General features: G+C 41.7%; 1 protein-coding gene across 2 annotated transcripts; it reads left to right on the top strand.

The window, feature by feature from the left end:
• Positions 1 to 257: 257 nt before the first annotated feature.
• On the top strand, positions 258 to 19,530 carry LOC121270884 (calcium-binding mitochondrial carrier protein SCaMC-1-like). 2 transcript variants are annotated; one of them, XM_041176447.1, is made up of 11 exons: positions 258 to 390; positions 797 to 966; positions 2,988 to 3,090; positions 3,946 to 4,033; positions 6,987 to 7,098; positions 7,771 to 7,926; positions 9,283 to 9,435; positions 11,173 to 11,280; positions 16,303 to 16,470; positions 17,144 to 17,294; positions 19,278 to 19,530. In XM_041176447.1, the coding sequence occupies exons 2-11, from the start codon at positions 808 to 810 to the stop codon at positions 19,460 to 19,462; spliced, it is 1,383 nt and encodes a 460-aa protein (XP_041032381.1). In that variant the 5' UTR covers positions 258 to 390; positions 797 to 807; the 3' UTR covers positions 19,463 to 19,530. The 2 variants fall into 2 exon arrangements, with proteins under 2 accessions (XP_041032381.1, XP_041032382.1); XM_041176448.1 differs by lacking the exon at positions 17,144 to 17,294 and having other exon boundaries at positions 16,303 to 16,379; positions 19,278 to 19,462.
• The last annotated feature ends 357 nt before the right edge of the window (positions 19,531 to 19,887 follow it).

The following is a 19,887-nucleotide window of genomic DNA, read 5'->3' as shown; positions in this document are numbered from 1 at the left end:
CTTATGGGCAAGGTAAAGCAAGCGGCACATGCATATCAGGCGTTCAGACATTTTCTGTGATATGTTCGCTGGCATCTTCCGGCCCACTGGCCAGAAACTTAGTGCAGCCATTTATTAATCAGTATTTATAGTTAAGGAATTTGTGTTTTTTCGGGCCATGTAATTTAATGCTATTAAATTAAAACAGCAGTTTGGATGAAGTGTTGCTATCCCTTTTGATACCACCATGAACATCTATTTTCCTATTTGTAGCTCTGAATGTCCACCTGTGTAGGCAGATAAGGCTTCCATTGAAACAGCCCATTTAAAGGACTGCACCTCTGATGCTTCTCCAGAACGTCTGTCCCCATTGTATTCACATGGACTTTCAACCTGCATCCTGAACTAAAGGTGAGCATGTTGCTGACGGAGAGTGACCTCTGCACACTGGATGTTCATGTAGTTGCCATTGGTCAGAAGCAGATGCATGATAGCTATTTCCTTGCCCCTCCTTTGAAATGCAATTAGCCACAATTAACTTTGACATTCAGTTGTCTGGGGAGCTTTCCAAGAACGGATGAAACTCGCTGGGAGAGAGTTTGAGGCAAACTGCATACACATTGAAGCTGAAAGTTGTACAGTGGTGTACCTGAACTAGTATGCTGTTCAGTTAACAGGAATATGTTTCAGTTTTCAAAGTCAAGTATTAGCGGCCTTTCCTATTGCTTAACAGGGGTGTGGATCAGATGAAGTAGAACCTGCTAATTGCTTTATTCAAAATCTGTGGGGTGTTGGAAATTTCTCTCTTGTGTTTTAGGAGCCCTCGCAATGTTCCTGTTTATGAAAGAGATTTTCCAACGAAGTGCCTCGGGTGAGCCATCAGCGACACTTGATCTTTGGGGAGATCTTTACAAGAGGCTAAATGTCCACGGGGATGGTCGTATAGATGCTAAAGAATTAATGCTTGAATTGGAAAAAATTTCAAAGGTACAGTGCTGTTAAATGTGAAGAAGCCACCTTATTTAAAATGTCAGTATATTATAAGACAAAGCATGAGTTATACCTGTGAAGAATTCGGTCTATATTTTTGGTTACAAACTCTAGCCTTGAAGATCTGAGCAGGAGGCCAATCAAATCTTCAAGCCTGTTCCATTATTTAATGTGATCATGGCTGATCTGTATCATGACATCCACCTGCCTTAACCCCTTAGATTTTGCTAGCCAAGGGCATAAAAGCTATCTGCCTCGTGAAGCGATTAATGGAGCTAGCTTCAACTCTTTTGCATATTGCTACCACCCTTTGCTTACAGTGGTTTCTAACTTTTCTCCTGAATGGCCTGGCTTTCAGTTTAAGGTTCTGTCCCCTTGTCCTAGTCTTCCCCTGGAAATGTTTCTCCCTATATACCATGCCAATTCTTATCAAAGTCCCAAAAACTTCACACAGATTGGTGATATTAGTGTGTGTTTAATAAGGGCTGTGCCCACTATTTTAACATCATTGCTTGATTTAAAACTGAAAAGTGCTAACTGATATTGGCTACAGTAGCATCCAGGCTTCCAAGGGAGCCCAAATTTATAAATTGCTCTCTAAATGTGACTACATTTTGGAAGTTGATATTGTAAAATTAAATATGATATGGGATTGGGACTTCTGTAGTTTATGTACATGATTAAAGATGCAGTTATGATGACTTCTACTGCCGTGAATATTCTTGGGAAATAATGTTCGTTTTTATGTCTTTACTGATGGCTAGCCCTGTGTTGTGCATAGACTGCTCTCTGTGATATGCAACGTAATGAAATGGAGGGTTGGGGAAAGACTAACTGGTTCACCAAGCCTGCCCCACACCATGGTGACTTGGAACATTGTGACCAACCATTCTCTCTACCCCATAATTTCCTGGTGGAGGCAGGAGATTCCCAGAACCAGGAACAGAATGTATTCTTTGGGTAATGAAAGCAAGTCCAGAAAATCTCATGGGCCAAGCCACTTGCCTTCCATTTGATGGGATCTCTGCCCCAGTCAAAAAGCAGTCCAGCTCCTCTTTAAAGTCAGTGCAGAATCAGCACCCATCACACTGACTGAATTCTCTCTAGGAAAAGAACCACCACCAAACATCCAGTCAATTACTATCCTTGTGTAGTTGAAACTCATGTCCTCATTCCTCAATCTGTCAAACTGGAATAATCTATTATATAACCTATGAACTTGAACTTGCTCCACCAATCAGTAGCCACTCTAACAGTCCCTTTAATTATTTCATAGACCTCTGGGTCATCTCTAAATATATGCTGTTACAAAGTGCATAGATTTAAGGTTCTTGATCCTCTGAGAAGCTGTGATTCTTTAAACTAGGAATCATCCTTGTTGCTCTCCTCTGGACCTTCTCACCAACCATGTAGTGCCCCAGATGTAGTCTGACTGGCAAGCTCTAGTGTGCTTCAATTTATGCTGATTGGTTAACAGGGTATTGGATTCAGTGTGGAGAAGCTGCAGCTAAGTTGTGAAGCTTGCATTGGTGAAGGGAATTTCCTGTTAAGTTGATTAGCAGGGGAAATGTCCTACGACAGTAAAGCACTCACCTATTAGCATCACTAGTAGGAATTGCTTTGCTGTAACTGTTCCTATTGCAACTGGTGTAAATGAAAACAGTTGCAATAACTCCAAAAAAAGAGTTGATCTTCCTCAATTGAGAAAAAGAATGTTTAATTTCCTGGGCACAATGATGCAAGTTTGCAATTATAAAAATATAAAGATGTTATTATACATTGTTATGTCAAGAGTAAAACTGAGGACAGGATGGTGTACTTTGTTAGCACACTTTCCTTCACCACCTCAGGCACCCTGGTGTAACTCCATCTCTAACTGGAATGCATGTTGCCCCCCCCTCTCTTTTCTAGCTGTGTCTCTCTCCTCACCCTTCTCCTTACTCCCAGAAGAAATGAATTGAGTTGAGCAAATTAAAATTATTTTTAAATTTCTTTTTCCAAATAAAATGACTTTAAAGGACGGTTTGGAAGGTAGAGACTTTGAAGCATTCCGGATATTCCTAATGAAGCACAACATGAAACTAATGCTCGGCTTTGGAAAAGTTTCAAAGAACAGAAGTGGTGAGTCCAGTGTTAACCTAAAGGTGCTTTTGTGCTACTGGAGTGTGACTGACTGCTGACGGTTGCTTTGTTTGGCTAGGTTCACAGGAAGCATGCAGTCATTTTGTAGAAATGTCCAACTATGAATGGATGTTAAGTAGGATTGGGAACTCTTGATGTTTCTGTATATGGCTCAGGGTTAAACCACATGATGCTGACTCTCTTTGGAATCCTAGAACCATCATTATTTATGGGGGTGGTTGGGAGTAGGAGAGGTCTCTTGCAAGACTTTTGGAGAACATTGCACCAAGTGTACAAATGAACTCCATAAATCTTCCGATTTGTGAACCAGCAGCAAATTACCATGAGACCTGCCAGGTTGTTATAGAAAAACACCAAACTAGTTAATCTGTGTCCTTCTGTCTTACACGTGGCTCCAGTTCCACATTCAGTGGTTGATTCTTATGTCTCCAGGTAGGTGTAATAAATGCTGCATTGTCAACCTTAACTGTGTGCACTTAGATTGTGCCATTTCCCCTCTTGCTACAACCCCTCAAACAAGTTTTAAGTTCTGATGAAAGGTCACCACCTGAAATGTTAACTGTTTTTCTTGCCACAGAGGTTGCCTGACCTCAATATTTTCACCATTTTCTGTTTCTCATTTGGCTATCCAGCATCTGGCAGCAGTTTGCTTTGTTTTTTTTTCTCTCAATACAGTTGAACTAATGTGAATTAGAAGCAGAAAATGCTGGAAATACACAGGTCAGGCAACATCTGGAGAAAAACACCTGAGCGTTTGCAGCATTTTCTGTCTTTATTTCTGATTTCCAGCATCTGTAGTATTTTGATTTTGTGTTAATATATGTATGTTTGTAGGCAATATAAGCAGGTGGAGGATTATGCATCTCATGGGAAGGCTGCATGTCAGTCTTAATCTTTATCATGCAAAGAAAATTCTTCAACAGTAAGTCAATTGAAATTATGCAAGAAATGTTTATTAAAATAAATCCTAATTGCACAAAGTTCAAAGCCGCCCATTTAAGACCCCATCACAGCACCTGACATTTTTAACAGGGTCCTAGATTGTAGACTCCATTACTTGACTTGACCAGCTTTTATTCTGTAGCATAATTTTTCCAAAGTTGTATCATAATAAGAGACCTCAAGAAATCAGGAAGTCACCCTATTAATTATTCAAGTCAAGAGTGTGATGGAATATTCCCCACTTGCCTGGATGAGAGTGGCTCTAACAACATTCAAGAAGTTCCACACCATCCAAGACAAAGCAGTTTGCTTGATTGGACCCCATCCACCATCTTAGACGTTCACTCTATCCACTGATGACACATAGTGAATGCAGTGTGCACCATCTGCAAGATGTACTGATCAAACTCACCAAAACTCCTTCGTCACCACCTTCCTAACAGACACCACCACCTAAAAGTTCCCTTCCAAGCCACATGCCATCCTGACTTGGAACTATATCGCCGTTCCTTCATTGTTGCTGGATAAAAATCCTAGAACTACCTCTCTCAAATAGCACTGTGGGTGTACCTGCAATAGATGAACTGCAGTGGTTTAAGAAGGTGGCTTACTTTTGTTAGGAAATAGAGATAGTTTAAGTTATATTGGTATTTGTGGGTGTTAGGAATGAGTTTTAGGTTTAATGTTTAAGTTTGATTTGTATTTCTGTATCTGTGTGTTAAGAAAAAGTCAAGTTGAGTTTTAGTTTCACTTTGAAAGGTGCCTGCATTTCTAATGAGAGTTTATGACTGTGAGAGAAGCTAAGCAAACACAAGAGTAGAAAAACTATGCTGTTGCCTAGCAACAGGGGTCCAGACAGGCAGGTGCCTTCCACAGACACACACAAGAAATTAGAAATGGCAGTTTTTGATTTCAATGTTGAAGGCAGCTGCCAGGCAGAGGCAGCCTACAAGGCTCAGATAGAGAGTTCCAAGCTAAAGAAGAAAGTCCCCAGGAATACAGGGGAGTAGAACAGGAGAAAGTCCCAAGCAGACCTTCTAGACGAAGGAAGTACAGGAACCTGGAAAAGATCCTGTTAAGTGAAGTTAAGAATGAGGGGCAGAGAAAAGCTCCAAGCTTCCAGCTTAAAACATTAGTAGACACATATGAAGAATTCACATTGAGTTTTTCCTAGAGTTTTACAATACATATTATTGGCTTACTTCAGAAGAACATGGAAATTATCCAATATTTTAAAAGGTTACTGGAAATGGCATTTTGTACCCAAAAGTTATCTTGTTTTGAGGAAACTTTGACTATTTTGGGAATAGTTAAATCGAGCGAAGTGCTTACAGAAAGAATGTTTCCACTTGCTGAAAAGCATAACTGGAGGTCATCAATATAAAATAGCCACCAAGAAATTAAATAGGGAATCTGGAAGAAACTTCCTTACCCAAAAGGTGGTGAGAAGGTGGCACTCACTATCACAGGGACCGGTTGAAGCAAATAGAATAGATGCATTTGAAGGGAAGTTGGATAAGCATATGAAGGAGAAAGGAATAGATGGTTACAATGGCAGGCTTAGATGAGACGGGGGGAGGCTTGAGTCAAGGATAAACGCTGGCATGGACTTGTTGGGCTGAAAGGCCCATTTGTGCCATTTATCCAAAGTAATACTATGAATGTAACTGTTAGATTTTCATTCCAAGATTGTAGCAATATTTGGTGTATTGCCTAAATGGTAACACTAAATGCCCCACTGAATTGATCATTTTTTATAATACTACATGAAGTATAAATTTATGAATTAATGGATGGCTGAACTTCAGTAAGTGTTTGCCACTGATCTGCATTAATGTGTGGAGAATAAGTGGTGTTCAGTAATTGCATTTCCCTCTCTCAGGAAGGAAAACCTGAATTAGAAATGGTTTATTACTGTCTGTCTTCCATCCTTTGTGAACTTGTGTTTGTCTAAAACTCTCCTGCCTATAACTTGACTCGCACCAAGTCTTGTTCACCCATCCACCCCTCTGCTTCCTGATTCATGCTGAAGACTGGTCTGACAACAGCACAATTTCAAAATCCTCATCTTTGTTTTGAAATCCATCATAGTCTTGCCCTTTCCTATCTCTGTAGCCACCCCTAGCCCTCCACACCTTTGGAAACTCAGTTCCCCTTCAATTCTGGCACATCCGCTGTGTTAATTGTTGCACCATTGGAAGCCGTGCTTTCATCTTCCTACAACCCGAGCTCTGGAAGTCCCTCCATATAAACCATCTGCCTGTCAACCTGTTTCCTCCTTTAAGGCATCCACCAAGCTTCTGGTCATATGTCCTGAAATCTCCTTGTGTGGCTTTGATATCAGATTTGTATTAATAATGCTCTTAAGTGACTTGCCACGTTCTGTTATTTAAGTCACTCTTTCAATGAAAGTTGCTGGCCAACCTCCATTTTGGTACTGGGTTGAGACGACCCAGTTTCACTTCATGGGATCATAAAACCATCAAAGATGTGAGGTGGATTTGAATCTCGGTTCTGGAGGCAAAGTAGTTCTCCTTGGGTGGAGTCTTGGAGATCTTCAGGATGTTCCAAATTGTTTCACAGCTAATACACTACATTAGCAACTGCCCTCGTGCGCAGCAGTGGTCACTCTAATAAAGTAATGCAGGCAAGCGTGGCTGCAAATTTGTGCACAGCAGTGAGATAAATGACCAGTTCAACTCACTGTTCTTGGTATTGGTTGGGGGCGCATGCTGGTCAGGACCCAGGGAGAATTCCCTGCACACTTTGGTCAGTGTCATAGGATCTTTACACTGGAAAAGCACAAACTAGTGAACTGACTGTGCCATTATGTAAAATGTTTTAATGTTCAGTGTGTCAATTTATGTATTTACAAAAACAATACAGAAGATGTCAAGAAACCCAATACTGCTCTTTCTATTGCAATTAATCAGCTTGGACGAGAATGATTATATGGACATGGACTGGAATGAGTGGCGGAAGAACTACATAATGAGAGTGGAGGATAACATGCGAACTATGATTGACATCTGGCGATTCAACAGTGTATGTAGAGTATCCAAAATGAATCCTCAGGTTAAACAGTGAGTGATTGCAGCCCTTGATAAATGCATATGCCACTTTGGAAAGACTGCATTTATACTGCAGTTAGTCTCTTGGTGACATTTCAAAGTGCTTTGCAGGCAGCGAAGTACCCTTTATACTCACTGATGCCTGCTTTATGCAGGGTTAGCTAATAATGGGCTCTAAAGTTCAAATGTGGTATAAAAATGTGACCTTAAAACAGCTGAAGTGCTCACACTCTGAAAATGAAAATCATTTGAGATTAGTTAGAAAAAGGAGTTATTCCTAGGATTATTGTCTGCTGAAATATCACAGAGCTGCAAGCAAGGAAGATTACAAGAAGATCTATAAGTTGGATGAGGTTTGTGTGTAGGCAAGTTGCTGCCTTTTGCACCCTTGCTGTTGTTAACGCTGTTAGTTTCCTCCAGCCCTGGAAAGTGATGTGAGTTCAGTGACATGCTCAAGAATGCAAGTTGAAGTTATTCTGGAAGTTTTGCACCACAGTGTACATTTTACATTTAACATTTAGCAATTTTTACTAACTCTTTTTTTAAACTGCAAGAGCTGTGGAAGTGCAACAAAGTTTATTCAAAAAATTCATTTTCCATCTTGATGATTCCCTTCCCTATTTTTCTGCCCTGCCCCACCCTGCAGATCTTTTCTATCAATGATGACATAACCAATTGTGAGGAATTCTTGGAGAACGAGGAACCAGAGAAGTGGTGGGGCCATCTGATTGCAGGAGGCACAGCTGGTGGTGTCTCACGAACAGTGACTGCTCCATTTGACCGACTAAGGGTGCTGATGCAGGTAGGGTTGTTTATTGTCATTATGCTTGTAATTTTGAAACTTGCCATTCATGCTTTCCAAATGATCAATCGGCTTTTTTTGCTTCTAACTTGGAGTTACTTTGCTATAACCATGCTTTCGGTACACCCCAAAAGTTGACCTCACTGTTCACCATGAACTGCACTAATATTATAGGAGTTCAGCATTGGGAGGGGTGCGAGTGTCTCTTCAGATGTTTGCTGCCTTATCATAAGGGAATGGTATTGCAGGCTTATGAAAATGCAGCTGTGTTGATTTTAAGGGGGTTGGTTTCTGTCATCCCAACAGAGGTTTGATGGGCCAAATGGTCTCATTTTGTCTTGTATCATTCTATGAAAAGGAGCGTTAGTTACCTATGATTTTGCCCCTCCAGCCTGAAAATAATGAATGAAAAAGGGAAAATATATCTTGGCTAGGCGACTACTCTCAGGAAGGAACTATCACCAAATTCAAGATGCTGGAGCGTCTGGTTTAAGATTCCTGAGTGTGCTAGTCAGGATGTGGATATTGAGGATATATGTGGATAGAAACAAGTTACCTTTTGAGTTTTAAGGGCACAGAAAGCAAACAGTCAGCCCAGTGAGCCTGTTTTGACCACCCATTTCAATCCCATTTTCCACAGTCCCTTCAGTAATTAGACGAAGTGAAGGTGGCATTTTATCTTGGCTTCCTGTGTCCTGGAGGCTGAAATTAACAAGTAATCTACTGATATCTGGTTGGAGCATGTAGTAAAGGGTGACAGTTACCCAAATTCACACAGTAGTGCTAAATATCACAACCCTGCTGTCAGTTTGGTCACATGGGGAAAGAGCAAGGCAGTGGGTCTAACGGGACAACTCTCTCCAAGAGCAGGACACAGGCTCGATGGTCGCTGTGCTGGGCATTTCTAAGTTTTACACCTTGGATCCACTGTAATGAACCTCTTCAACGTTTTCAAGACCTTTACTGGGTTGTCTTTTTCCTGAAGAAAGGAGCCCCAGCCTGTTCATTCCTTGTTATAACCTCTCATACAATATCATTCGGTGGCTTGTGTTTATTTGAAACAAACAGGGTATTGAGCAGATAATTGATGTAATGTTTTACATACAGACATAAATTGTACTGTATCAAATGAGCTGGCATCATGAAATTTGAAATCTTTTGCCAGGTTAATACAAAAATGAAATATTAGCATTGTATAAATTTAGTGCTTCGTCCAATGTTTGCCTATATTCATTCTTCTACACTGGTACATCGGTAACTAGCAGCTGGTGGTGGAAGTGACTATTTCAGCTCTTAGTCAGCATTAGCTAATTAACCTGTAATCAGAATAGTTTTTTTTGGTGCTGTTTTCTCCAGGTTTATTCTTCGCGAGATAATAAATTGAAGATTTCTGGTGGCATCAAATCAATGATTGTGGAGGGAGGTGTAAGTTCAATGTGGAGAGGGAATCTAACTAATATTCTCAAAATTGGGCCTGAGCTGGCATTCAAATTCATGGCCTATGAGGAGGTATGTATGATAATGAATTCTAGCTTTGTCTTGGTGCTGCAGTTTGTTGCAACTGTAAAATAATAAAACGCTGGATGCACCTTGAATGGATCCAGAAACCAATGAGCACTTTTGAACCTGTGGCACTTTTGACCATATGGCAATTATTTATTTACTCATGCAATGTGGGTGTCACTGACAAGGCCAACATTTGTTACACATCCCTAATCACCCTTGAGAGCAGTTAAGAGTCAACCACATTGCTGTGGATCTGGAGTCACATGTAGGCCAGATAAGGATGGCAGATTAAAAACAAAAAACTGTGGATGCTGGAAATCCAAAACAAAAACAGAATTACCTGGAAAAACTCAGCAGGTCTGGCAGCATCGGCGGAGAAGAAAAGAGTTGACATTTCGATTCCTTATGACCCTTCCACAGAACTGAGTGAATATAGGGAGAGGGGTGAAATATAAGCTGGTTTAAGGTGGGGGGGTGGGGTGGGGGGGGGGGTGGTGGTGTGGTTGTAGGGACAAGCAAGCAGTGATAGGCGCAGAGAGGAACAAAACTTCTTCAAGGTAGGCATTTCTTGAAGAGGAGTGGCAGTCAATTAAACATCCCTTCCCTAAAGGACATTAGTGAACCAGATGGGTTTTTATGACAATAGTTCCACAGTCACCATTACTGAGGCTAGCTTTCAATTCCAGATTTTGTTAATCAATTGAATTCAAATTCCACCAGCTGCCACATTGGGATTTGAACCCCTGTCCCCAGGATATTAGCAGTGATATTACCACTATGCCACCATCTCCCCAACAATTATATGCTGACCTGAGAAGCAATGTTCCCACTAAAGCTGTGCAGCAATTTGAAAGTCGGCCCCTTGAAATTTTTTGCAAGACTGCATTATTAAATAAATGGCCTCCACATTGAAAAAAAAATATTAGGAGCATTGCTGGGAAGTGCTCTCTACTGAGCAGAAGTTAGTGGCTTTGAAGGAACTGTGCCGGTCAAACATCTATTTAGCAACTAAACAATGCGTGATCTGTGGTATAGTACAATGTTTTGGTCATTATGGATCGCTATCATCTGACTTTATTAGGAGCTTGGGGAGATCCATGGGTGCAGTAAGATTTTGCACCTGGTGCAGGTATTACACCTCAGTACCATTTTAAAAGTGCCATATCCAGGTGACACACTTTCATCTGGCTTGAATATCATTTGTAACGGTTGCAGTATCTTCAAAGTATACAAAGGATGGGAGTTGGTTATTTCCTTGATGAACTGCCCTCCAGCCAAAGGCTGGGGTGTGAAGTATTTAGAAAGGGCTGTCAGTTCACAAACTCGATTGGCACGTTCTGGCATTTCAGAGTTAGGGGACGGTTGCAGGGAGAAATGTTAGGATACAGGTTGCCAGACCGCGTAAAACAACTTTAAAAAGGTCTATTTTTGAAATATTAATACTGCTACTTCCCATTAAAGTAACAAATGGAAAGAAACCAATCTTTTAGAACAAAAATGTTAAAGCACAAAGTCCAAGTATCAGCTATGCGTCACTAGGAGAAACAAGAGGATGAACTTAGTTTTATTAAGAGTTGGGGAGCCGTCCAGTATTTAATAACAAGTCTGGTTGAAGTAGTTTTGATAGATGGAGCGAGCTTTTTTTTTACATGCTGCTTTGAGAAGTAACAAATGGCAAATTAGGTTTCAGAACCAAGTTTTCCTCGTGGTTGCTAATTTATTTCTGAAATGTGTTCGCAGCTGAAGACTGTAATAGCAGTTGAACCAGAACATTTGGGAATTAAAGAGAGATTTCTTGCAGGGTCAATGGCTGGTGCATTCTCTCAAACAGCCACTTACCCAGTTGAGGTATGGAAAAAAATTGTATTATGTTAAGTGACTCAAGTGGGTGGGGGCAATTCTTTGTATTAATTCTGAAAGGGTTGATGCAACATTATTTCTTTAAACAAAATTGAAAAGAAGCCCTCCCCATTACTTTGAAGTTTCCAACAGAACCAACATCTCCTTAATAGCTGCCATCAAATAAATGCAAGCAGACCAATTAGTTACTGCAGAAATACGGTGGATGGTCAACGACAGTGGCAAACCTGGCGACCCTGCAAAGTCCCCTTACTAACATTTGGGGGCTTGTGCCAAAATTGGGAGAGCTGCCTCATAGACTAGTCACGCAACAGCCTGACATAGTCATACTCACAGAATCATACCTTACAGATAATGTCCCAGACACCACTATCCTGGCAGGACAGATCCAGCAGAGGTGGTGGCACACTCAGGAGGGAGTTGCCCTGGAAGTCATCAACATCAACTCTGGTCCTCATGAAGCCTCAAGGCGTCAGGTCAATCCTGGGCAAGGAAACCTGATTACCATGTACCACCCTCCCTCAGCTGATGAATCAGTGCTCCTCCATGTTGAACACTGCTTGGAGGAAGCACTGAGGGTGGCAAGGCCGCAGAATGTACTCTGATTGGGGGACTTCAATGTCCATCACCAAAAGTGGCTCGGTAACACCAGTGCTGCCTGAACTGGCTAAGTCCTAAAGGACGTAGCTGCAGGGGAGCCAAGAGGGAATAACATACTTGACCTGATCCTCACCAACTTGCCTGCCCCAGATGCATCTGTGTATGACCGTATCAGTAGGAGTGACCACCGCACAGTTTTTGTGGAGACAAAGTCCCATCTTCACATTGAGGATACCCTCCATCGTGTTGTGTGGCACTACCACCGTGCCAAACCTTATAGTTTTCAAACAGACCTAGCAACTCAAGACTGGGCAACCACGAGGCACTGTGGGCCATCAGCAGCAGCAGAATTGTACTCAACCACAATCTGTGACCTCATGTCCTAGCATAGACCCCACTCTACCATTACCATCAAGCCAGAGGATCAACCTTGGTTCAATGAACAGTGCAGGAGGGCATGTCAGGAGCAGCACCAGACATACCTAAAAATGAGTGTCAACCTGGTGAAGCCACAACACAGGAATACTTGCATGTCAAACAGCATAAGCAGCAAGTGATAGACAGAATTAAGCGATTCCATAATCAACCGGTCAGATCTAAGCTCTGCAGTCCTGCCACATCCAGTCATGAATGGTGTTGGACAATTAAACAACTCACTGGAGGAGGAGGCTCCACAAATATCCCCAATCTCAATGAAGGGGGAGCCCAGCACATCAGTGCACAAGGTAAGGCTGAAGCATTCGCAAAGATCTTCAGCCAGAAGTGCCGAGTGGATGATCAATCTCGGCCCCTCCAGAGGTCCCCAGCATCACAGATGCCAGTCTTCAGCCAGTTTAGTTCACTCCAGGTGATATTAAAAAAACTGCTGAAGGCACTGGACACTGCAAAGTCTATGGATCCTGAGAATATTCCGGCAATAACACTTGTGCAATTTGTGCTCCAGAACTTGCTGCATCCCTAGCCAAGCTGTTCCAGTATAGCTACAACACTAGCATCTACCCGACTATGTGGAAAATTGCCCAGGTATGTTCTGTACACAAAAAGCAGGACAAGCCCAACCTGGCCAATTATGGCCCCCCATCAGTCTACTCTTGAACATCAGTAAAGTGATGGAAGGGATTATCAACAGTGCTATCAAGTGGCACTTGCTTAGCAATAACCTGCTCAGTTTGAGCTCTGCCAGGATAACTCAGCTCCTGACCTCATTACCTTGGTTCAAATGTGGACCCGAGGTGAGGTGAGCATGACTTTCCTTAACATCAAGGCAGCATTTGACTGAGTGTGGCATCAAAGAGCCCTAGCAAAATTGGAGTCAATGGGAATTGGGGAAAACTCTCTGCTGGTTGAAGTCATACCTAGCACAAAGGAAGATGGTTGTGGTTGTTGGAGGTCAATCATCTCAGCTCCAGGACATCACTGCAGGAGTTCCTCAGGGTCATGTCCTCGGCCCAACCATCTTCAGCTGCTTTATTAATGACCTTCTTTCCATTTAAGGTCAGAAGTGGGGATGTTCACTGGTGTTTGCACAATGTTCATCACCATTCATGATGACTGAAATTCTAAAGCAGTCCATGTCCAAAATCAGCAAGACCTGGACAATATCCAGGCTTGGGCTGACAAGTGGCAAGTAACATTCACACCACACAAGTGCCAGGCAATGATCATCTCCAACAAGGGAGAATCTAACCATCGCCTTTTGACATTCAATGGCATTACCATTGCTGAATCTCCCACCATCAACACCCTGGAGTTACCATTGACCAGAAATTGAACTGGACCAGCCATATACTGTGGCTACAAGAGCAGGTCAGAGGCTAGGAATCCTGCTGACTCCTGCCTGCCCAAAGCCTGTTCACCACCTACAAGGCACAAGTCAGGAATGTGAAAGCATACTCTCCCCTTACCTGGATGAGTACAGCTCCAATAACACTCGAAGCTCAACACCATCCGGGACAAAGCAGCTCACTTGTTTGGCACCAAATCCATAAACATTCACTCTCTCCACCATTGGCACACAGTGACAGCAGCGTGTACCATCTGCAAGATGCATAGGAACTCACCAAGGCTCCTTAGATGGCATCTTCCAAGCCCATGACCGCTGCCATCTGAAAGGACAAGGGCAGCAGACACATGGGAACACCACCACCTGCAAGTTCCTTCCAAGCTACTCAACCATCCTGACTTGGAAATATATCAGCTGTTCCTTCACTGTTGCTGGCTCAAAATCCTGGAACTCACTCCCTAACTATCACTCCCTAATTGTGACTAACAGCACGTGGACTGCAGCGTTTCAAGAAGGCAGCTCACCACCACTTCTCAGGGGCAGTTAGGGATGGGCAATAAATGCTGACCTAACCAACGATGCCCACATCCCATGAATAAAAGTAAATAAGTACCTCTGTGTGTACACACAAATCCACATTTATTTGTTCATGGGAATGTGGCCATCACTGTCAGCATTTATTGCCTATCCCTAATTACTCTTGTTCAGAGGGCATTTTAAGAACCAGTCTGGAGTCACATGTAGGCCAGACCAGGTAAGGGCAGCAGATTTCCTTCCTGAAAGGACATTAGTGAACCAGATAGGTTTTTATGACAATCAGCAATGGTTTCATGGTCATCATCAGATTTCAATTCTAGATTTTTATTAAATTTGAATTTCACCACCTGCCATAGTGGGATTTAAACCCTGGGCCTCTAGAATACCAGTCCAGTGACAATACCACTACGCCACCACCTCCCCTAAATAAAAAGGATTCATGACATAAATCTACTTACTCTACTGCTATGTCTAATTGCAAATTAATTTGAGTTCCTACCATGAGGAATATTATTTAATGCTTAAACTTGGGTTCAATTTCTTAATTACCTCTTTGTAATTGAAAGCAATCTCAACTTAACTTGACCACAAATGTATAGCACTGCTCACTGCTGATGGTTGCTTAATGTCACTGTCATTAATATTTGGGTCAAGTTTAAACTGTCCACAGAGAAAGGTGAACAGATATTGCATCTGAGTTGATGCTTTGAGCTGAACAAAAGGAGGCTGTTAAGATCCACGCATGTAGGCTGAGATGCTAATGGAATATCCCTCCGAGCCCCACACCATCCTGACTTGGAGTTATATTGCTGTTCCTTCACTGTCATTGGGTTAAAATCTTGGAATTCCCTTCCTAACTGCACTGTGTGTACCCACACCAGATGTGCAACAGCAGTTTCAAGGCAGCGGCTCACCACCATCTTCTCGAAGGCAATTTGGGATGAGTAATGAATGCTGGTTTTGCCAACAACGCCCGTCTCCCATGAAAGATTTGAAAAACACCCTTGAGTTCCTTTCTGTGCTTCAGTAGAGGTGTTGAGCCTTTTTTTAAATGGGTTAATGCCTGTATGAGAAATCTCATGAATAAATACGCACGCAAAGGAATGGACGAGACCATTTAGCCCTTTGAGCCAGTTCTGCCATTCAGTTAGATCATGACTGATATGTACCCTAACTCCATTTGCCTATCCCCTCCTCACTGTAACCCTTAATACGCTGGCCTAAAAAAATCAATCTCTCTTGATATTTTCAATTAGCCTCTAGCCTTCACAACTTTTTGGGGGAGTGTTCCAGATTTCCACTCCTCTGTGGAGAAGTGCTTCCTGACATCACCCTTAGCCATAATTTTAAGGTTATACATGCCCTTGTTCCGGTCTCACCCAGAGGAAATAGTTTCTCTCTCTCGACCCTATCAAATCCTTCAATCATCTTAAGATACCTCAATTGTATCACCTCATAATCTTCTACACTCAAGGGAATATAAGCCTAAAATGTGAGACCTGTCATTTTAGCTGTAATATCATGCTATTGGATCTGTCCTGCACTCTTTCAAAGGCCAGTATAAGGAGGTGCAGCATCAGAAATAAACTCTGCAGTGTACTCTAAATGCAGTCTGACCAAAATGGAGTCTTAATGAGGGCTTTTTATATAAACCAATATAACTACTTTGGTATTTCAGTTCCCTTGCAATAACGGCCAATATCCTATTAGCCGTTCCTGTCAACTACCTTTTTAGTAATTTGTATACTTGTGCATATTTTGGACAGATTAACATGCAGTAGGTCGGTTGGTGCCAGACCAAATTAATTCAGCACTCAGAGCAATGGGAAGGCATCAATTAGAGGCCACACCCACAAGGGATCTCAGTTACAATTGCAAGATAGTGAATAAATTACTTGAATATAACCTTGAATAATTGGTATGCCTTTTGAAGACTCTACCTGGAGCATAGACTTTAATTGGAGTATGAGAGTTGACGACTAGGAAGTAGCGATACTCTTGCACCCTTTAATTTAGTGCTAAACTCTGAAATGTTATTAAATGTGGATCATTGGGATTAATGACTCTGCAATTGGTTTTGCTTTTATTAGATGCTGAAAACAAGAATGATGTTGCGGAAAACAGGGGAACCTCGAGAACTCTACAGCCATGTCAGCAATATATTCAAGTATGAAGGAGTTTCCACCTTCTACAGGGGCTATGTCCCAAATATCCTAGGAATCATCCCCTATGCTGGTATTGACTTGGCTGTGTATGAGGTTGGTGTTTGTTTGGGCAGGTGCAGAAGAGAATGCTAACAACTTGTACTTGCATTAAAGTGCCTTCAAATTAGAAATGTCATGAGCAGCATTAGAGTGTTGGGAGGGGTGGGGGGGGCGGGGAAAGAGAATGAACTTGGATTAAAATGGTACCTTTCAGAACACCCCCTCTGTGCAGTCAATTAAGTACTTGGTAAAGTGTAGTGACTGCTGTGAGTTGGGAAATAGAGCAGTGAATTTTCAAGAATGCAATGAGATAAGTGACCAAGTCTGTTTTAGTGTTGTTAGTTTGCTGTTCATGCCTCACATAGCAAAGTAGTTGAAGCAGCAAGACCAGGACTCTCCTTTTAAGACACTCTTCGAGCCTACCTCATTGATCAAACTTTTGGTCACCAATCATATCTCCTTATGTGGCTAGGTGTCAGTTTTTGTCTAATGTTCATGTGAAGTGCCTTGGGATATTTTACTTTCTGAAAGGTGCTATATAAATGTAAGCACAATAACACTTGAACAGATCACCTGTAATTAGATTAAATCCCTCGATAAAACTTCTAATTTCCATCTTTACTAGCGCACTGATTTCTATGATGTGTATTCTTAGTAGTCTTTGTGCGATTTGCCTTCTAAGTCCATTATTGCTGTTTGTTTGAGAGTCCTAATTTTGTTCTGACAGACCCTGAAGAACTTGTGGGTACAGAGATACACAACGGAGAACGAGAGGCCCAACATGTTGCTGGTGGTGGGCAGTGCCACCACTTCGAATATATTTGGCCAATTGGCCAGTTACCCACTGATGCTAATGCACACTCGCATGCAGGCAGAAGGTGAGTGTAGCAGAGAACAGAGGTTCTCAGAAAATAGAGCAGCTGTTGATTTGGCATTCAGTACTGAGCAAAAAGACTTGTCTTTATAAAGCATGTTTTGGTGACTTCAGAATGTTCCAAACACCATGCCCAAATGACTACATTTTTTGAAATGTAGTCAGTGTTGTGAAGTAGGAAGTGTGGCGATAATTGGGAATAGGAAGTGAGAGGAACATTAAATACTTTAGAGATTTTAACTCACTCAAAACCAATCCACCTCCTCAGTTTAAAATCAGACCCTTTGTATCTGTCTTCACGTTTAGATACAAACATTTCAGTAGTGGTGAACTTGGGGTCCAATGGGAATGAGGAATTTGAAGGAATTAGTAAAGGAAATGGAGAAGTTAAAAGTAAGCAAATCCTCCTGGAGTTCATGGCCTGCATCTGAGCATTCGAAGAGGTAGCGACTAAGGTAGTGGATATGTTGGCTTTGATCCTCCAGAATTGCCTAGGTTGGAAAGTAGCAAACATAACCACACTCTTTAAGAAAACAGGAGGAAGAAAACTGGGAACGAAGTTAGCCTGTCATTAGTGGTCGGGAAATGTTAGAATCTATTATTAGGGATGTGGTAATGGCATTTAAATCATTAGGCAGAGTCAACAAGGATTTTATGAAAAGGAAAGTGTTTGACAAATGTTTTTTTTTGAGGTTGTAACCAGCAGTGTAAATAACAGTGGAACCAGCGGATGTGATGTATTTGGATTTTAAGCCACACAAGAGGATTACATAATTAGAGTTCTTAGGATTTTGGGTAAAATTAGCATGGATTAAGGATTGGTTGACTGACAGAAAACAAGGAATCACTGATCACTTTTGGATCAACAATTTACAATCTACATTGACTCATGAGGAGAAGCAGTGTAATGCATCCAAGTTTACTGACTATACAAAGCTAGGTGATAAATTAAGTGGTGATGAGCACACAGGCTACAAAATTATCTAGACAGGTTAAATGAGTGGGCAGGAATTTAACGTGCAAAAATGTGAGGCTGGTAGGAAAAATAGACAAGCAGAATATTTAACTGGTGAGGCTGGGAAATGTTGGTATTCAGAGAGATTGGAATGCCCTCATCCACAGATAAACATGCAAGTCCAGTAAACAATGAGGAAGCTTATGTAAGGCTTTATTGTGAAGAGATAGGAGTGTGAGAGAAAAAAAACTCTTTACTGAGATATTTAGGGTTTTGAAACCACACCTGGAGTATTATGTACAGTTTAGGTCTCCTTGCCCAAGGAAGGATTGAATTACCTTTAAAGAGAGTGCAATAAATATTTACTAGACTGATTCTTAGAATAAGAGGATTGTCCTAGGAGAAAAGATTGTATAGAGTAGGCCCATGTTCCTTTGAATTTAGAAGAATAAGGTGTAATCTAATTAAAGCAGAAACTCTGAAAGGGCTTGAAGAGGTAGATGCTCTGGTGTTTCGGGGGGTGGAGGGGTACAGGGTGTGGTGGGAAGATTGTCACAGTCCCAGGATTAGAGGTCAGCCATTTAAGACTGAGAAATTTCTTCACTCTTGAGAGTTGGAATTCCCTGCCCCTGAGAGCTGTGGGCCCCCAATCAATGAGTATATTCGAGACAGAGATTGATAGATTGAGTGATGCTGGATGGAGTGTGAAAGTGGAGTTGGGTAATTAGCCATCATCTTATTGAATAATTGTGCAGGCATCAAGAGCTGAATAGCCTACTCCTCCTGTTAAATTTGATGGTACTACCAACTAAACCCTGGCTGACAACTAAGGATTCCTAGTTCCACTCTTCATGATTGCCTTATACACGAGCACAAATGGGTAACTTATATATATACTGAACAGTGAATGTTATTTGCCAAAGCAAAAAAACTCATTTGCCACTCGAATAGAGCTGGAAGTTTAGCTTGTGTTTGTTCAGAAATGATTGTTTGTTCACATACACTGATCTGTTAGTTTTTATTTGTATTTAGTCATCGCAAAGGGAATGAGAAGGCCAAGGATGAGGGAATACTTCTGGAATATTTTGGCTAAGGATGGCTTTCTCGGGTTCTACTGTGGATTTACCGCAAACTTGCTCAAAGCCATTCCATCCGTCTGCATCAGCTACGTACTGTATGAATACCTGAAGACACATATAGGCCTCTCCTCCCATTAAGAACTGCCAGCCAACACCTCAAAATGAGCATAGTGGTATTTTTCAGTTGGATTTTGCAGGAGCATGGTGCTCAATCCTACACCCCAGTGCACTTTATATAAAAGAAGTTAAAATTAAATAAACTGTTAATTTATTTTCACTGTTTGAGTTGCAGTTTATTTACACAGGAATATGTGTTTTATAATAGTGCACTGATGTGCTTAATTTGTCACGCAGGTGAAAGGGCCCAGCAAACCGGGAACCTCCTGGAGAGGTGAGTGTGGGGATAGTGGAAGTCAAGCGCAATTTATTCCTCTCTGCACCATCTTGCTCACCAACTCCCCCTTAGCTCCAATTCTGGCCTCTTAAGCACCCCCAATTTCTATAACTCTACCATTGGTGGCCGTGCTGTTAGCTGCCTAGGCTTTGGAATTTTTTAAACTTCT

The sequence above is a fragment of the Carcharodon carcharias genome, chromosome 28, assembly GCF_017639515.1.
Source record: "Carcharodon carcharias isolate sCarCar2 chromosome 28, sCarCar2.pri, whole genome shotgun sequence".
NCBI classification, from domain to species: Eukaryota; Metazoa; Chordata; class Chondrichthyes; order Lamniformes; family Lamnidae; genus Carcharodon; species Carcharodon carcharias.
This window is presented reverse-complemented; position numbering and strand designations above follow the sequence as displayed.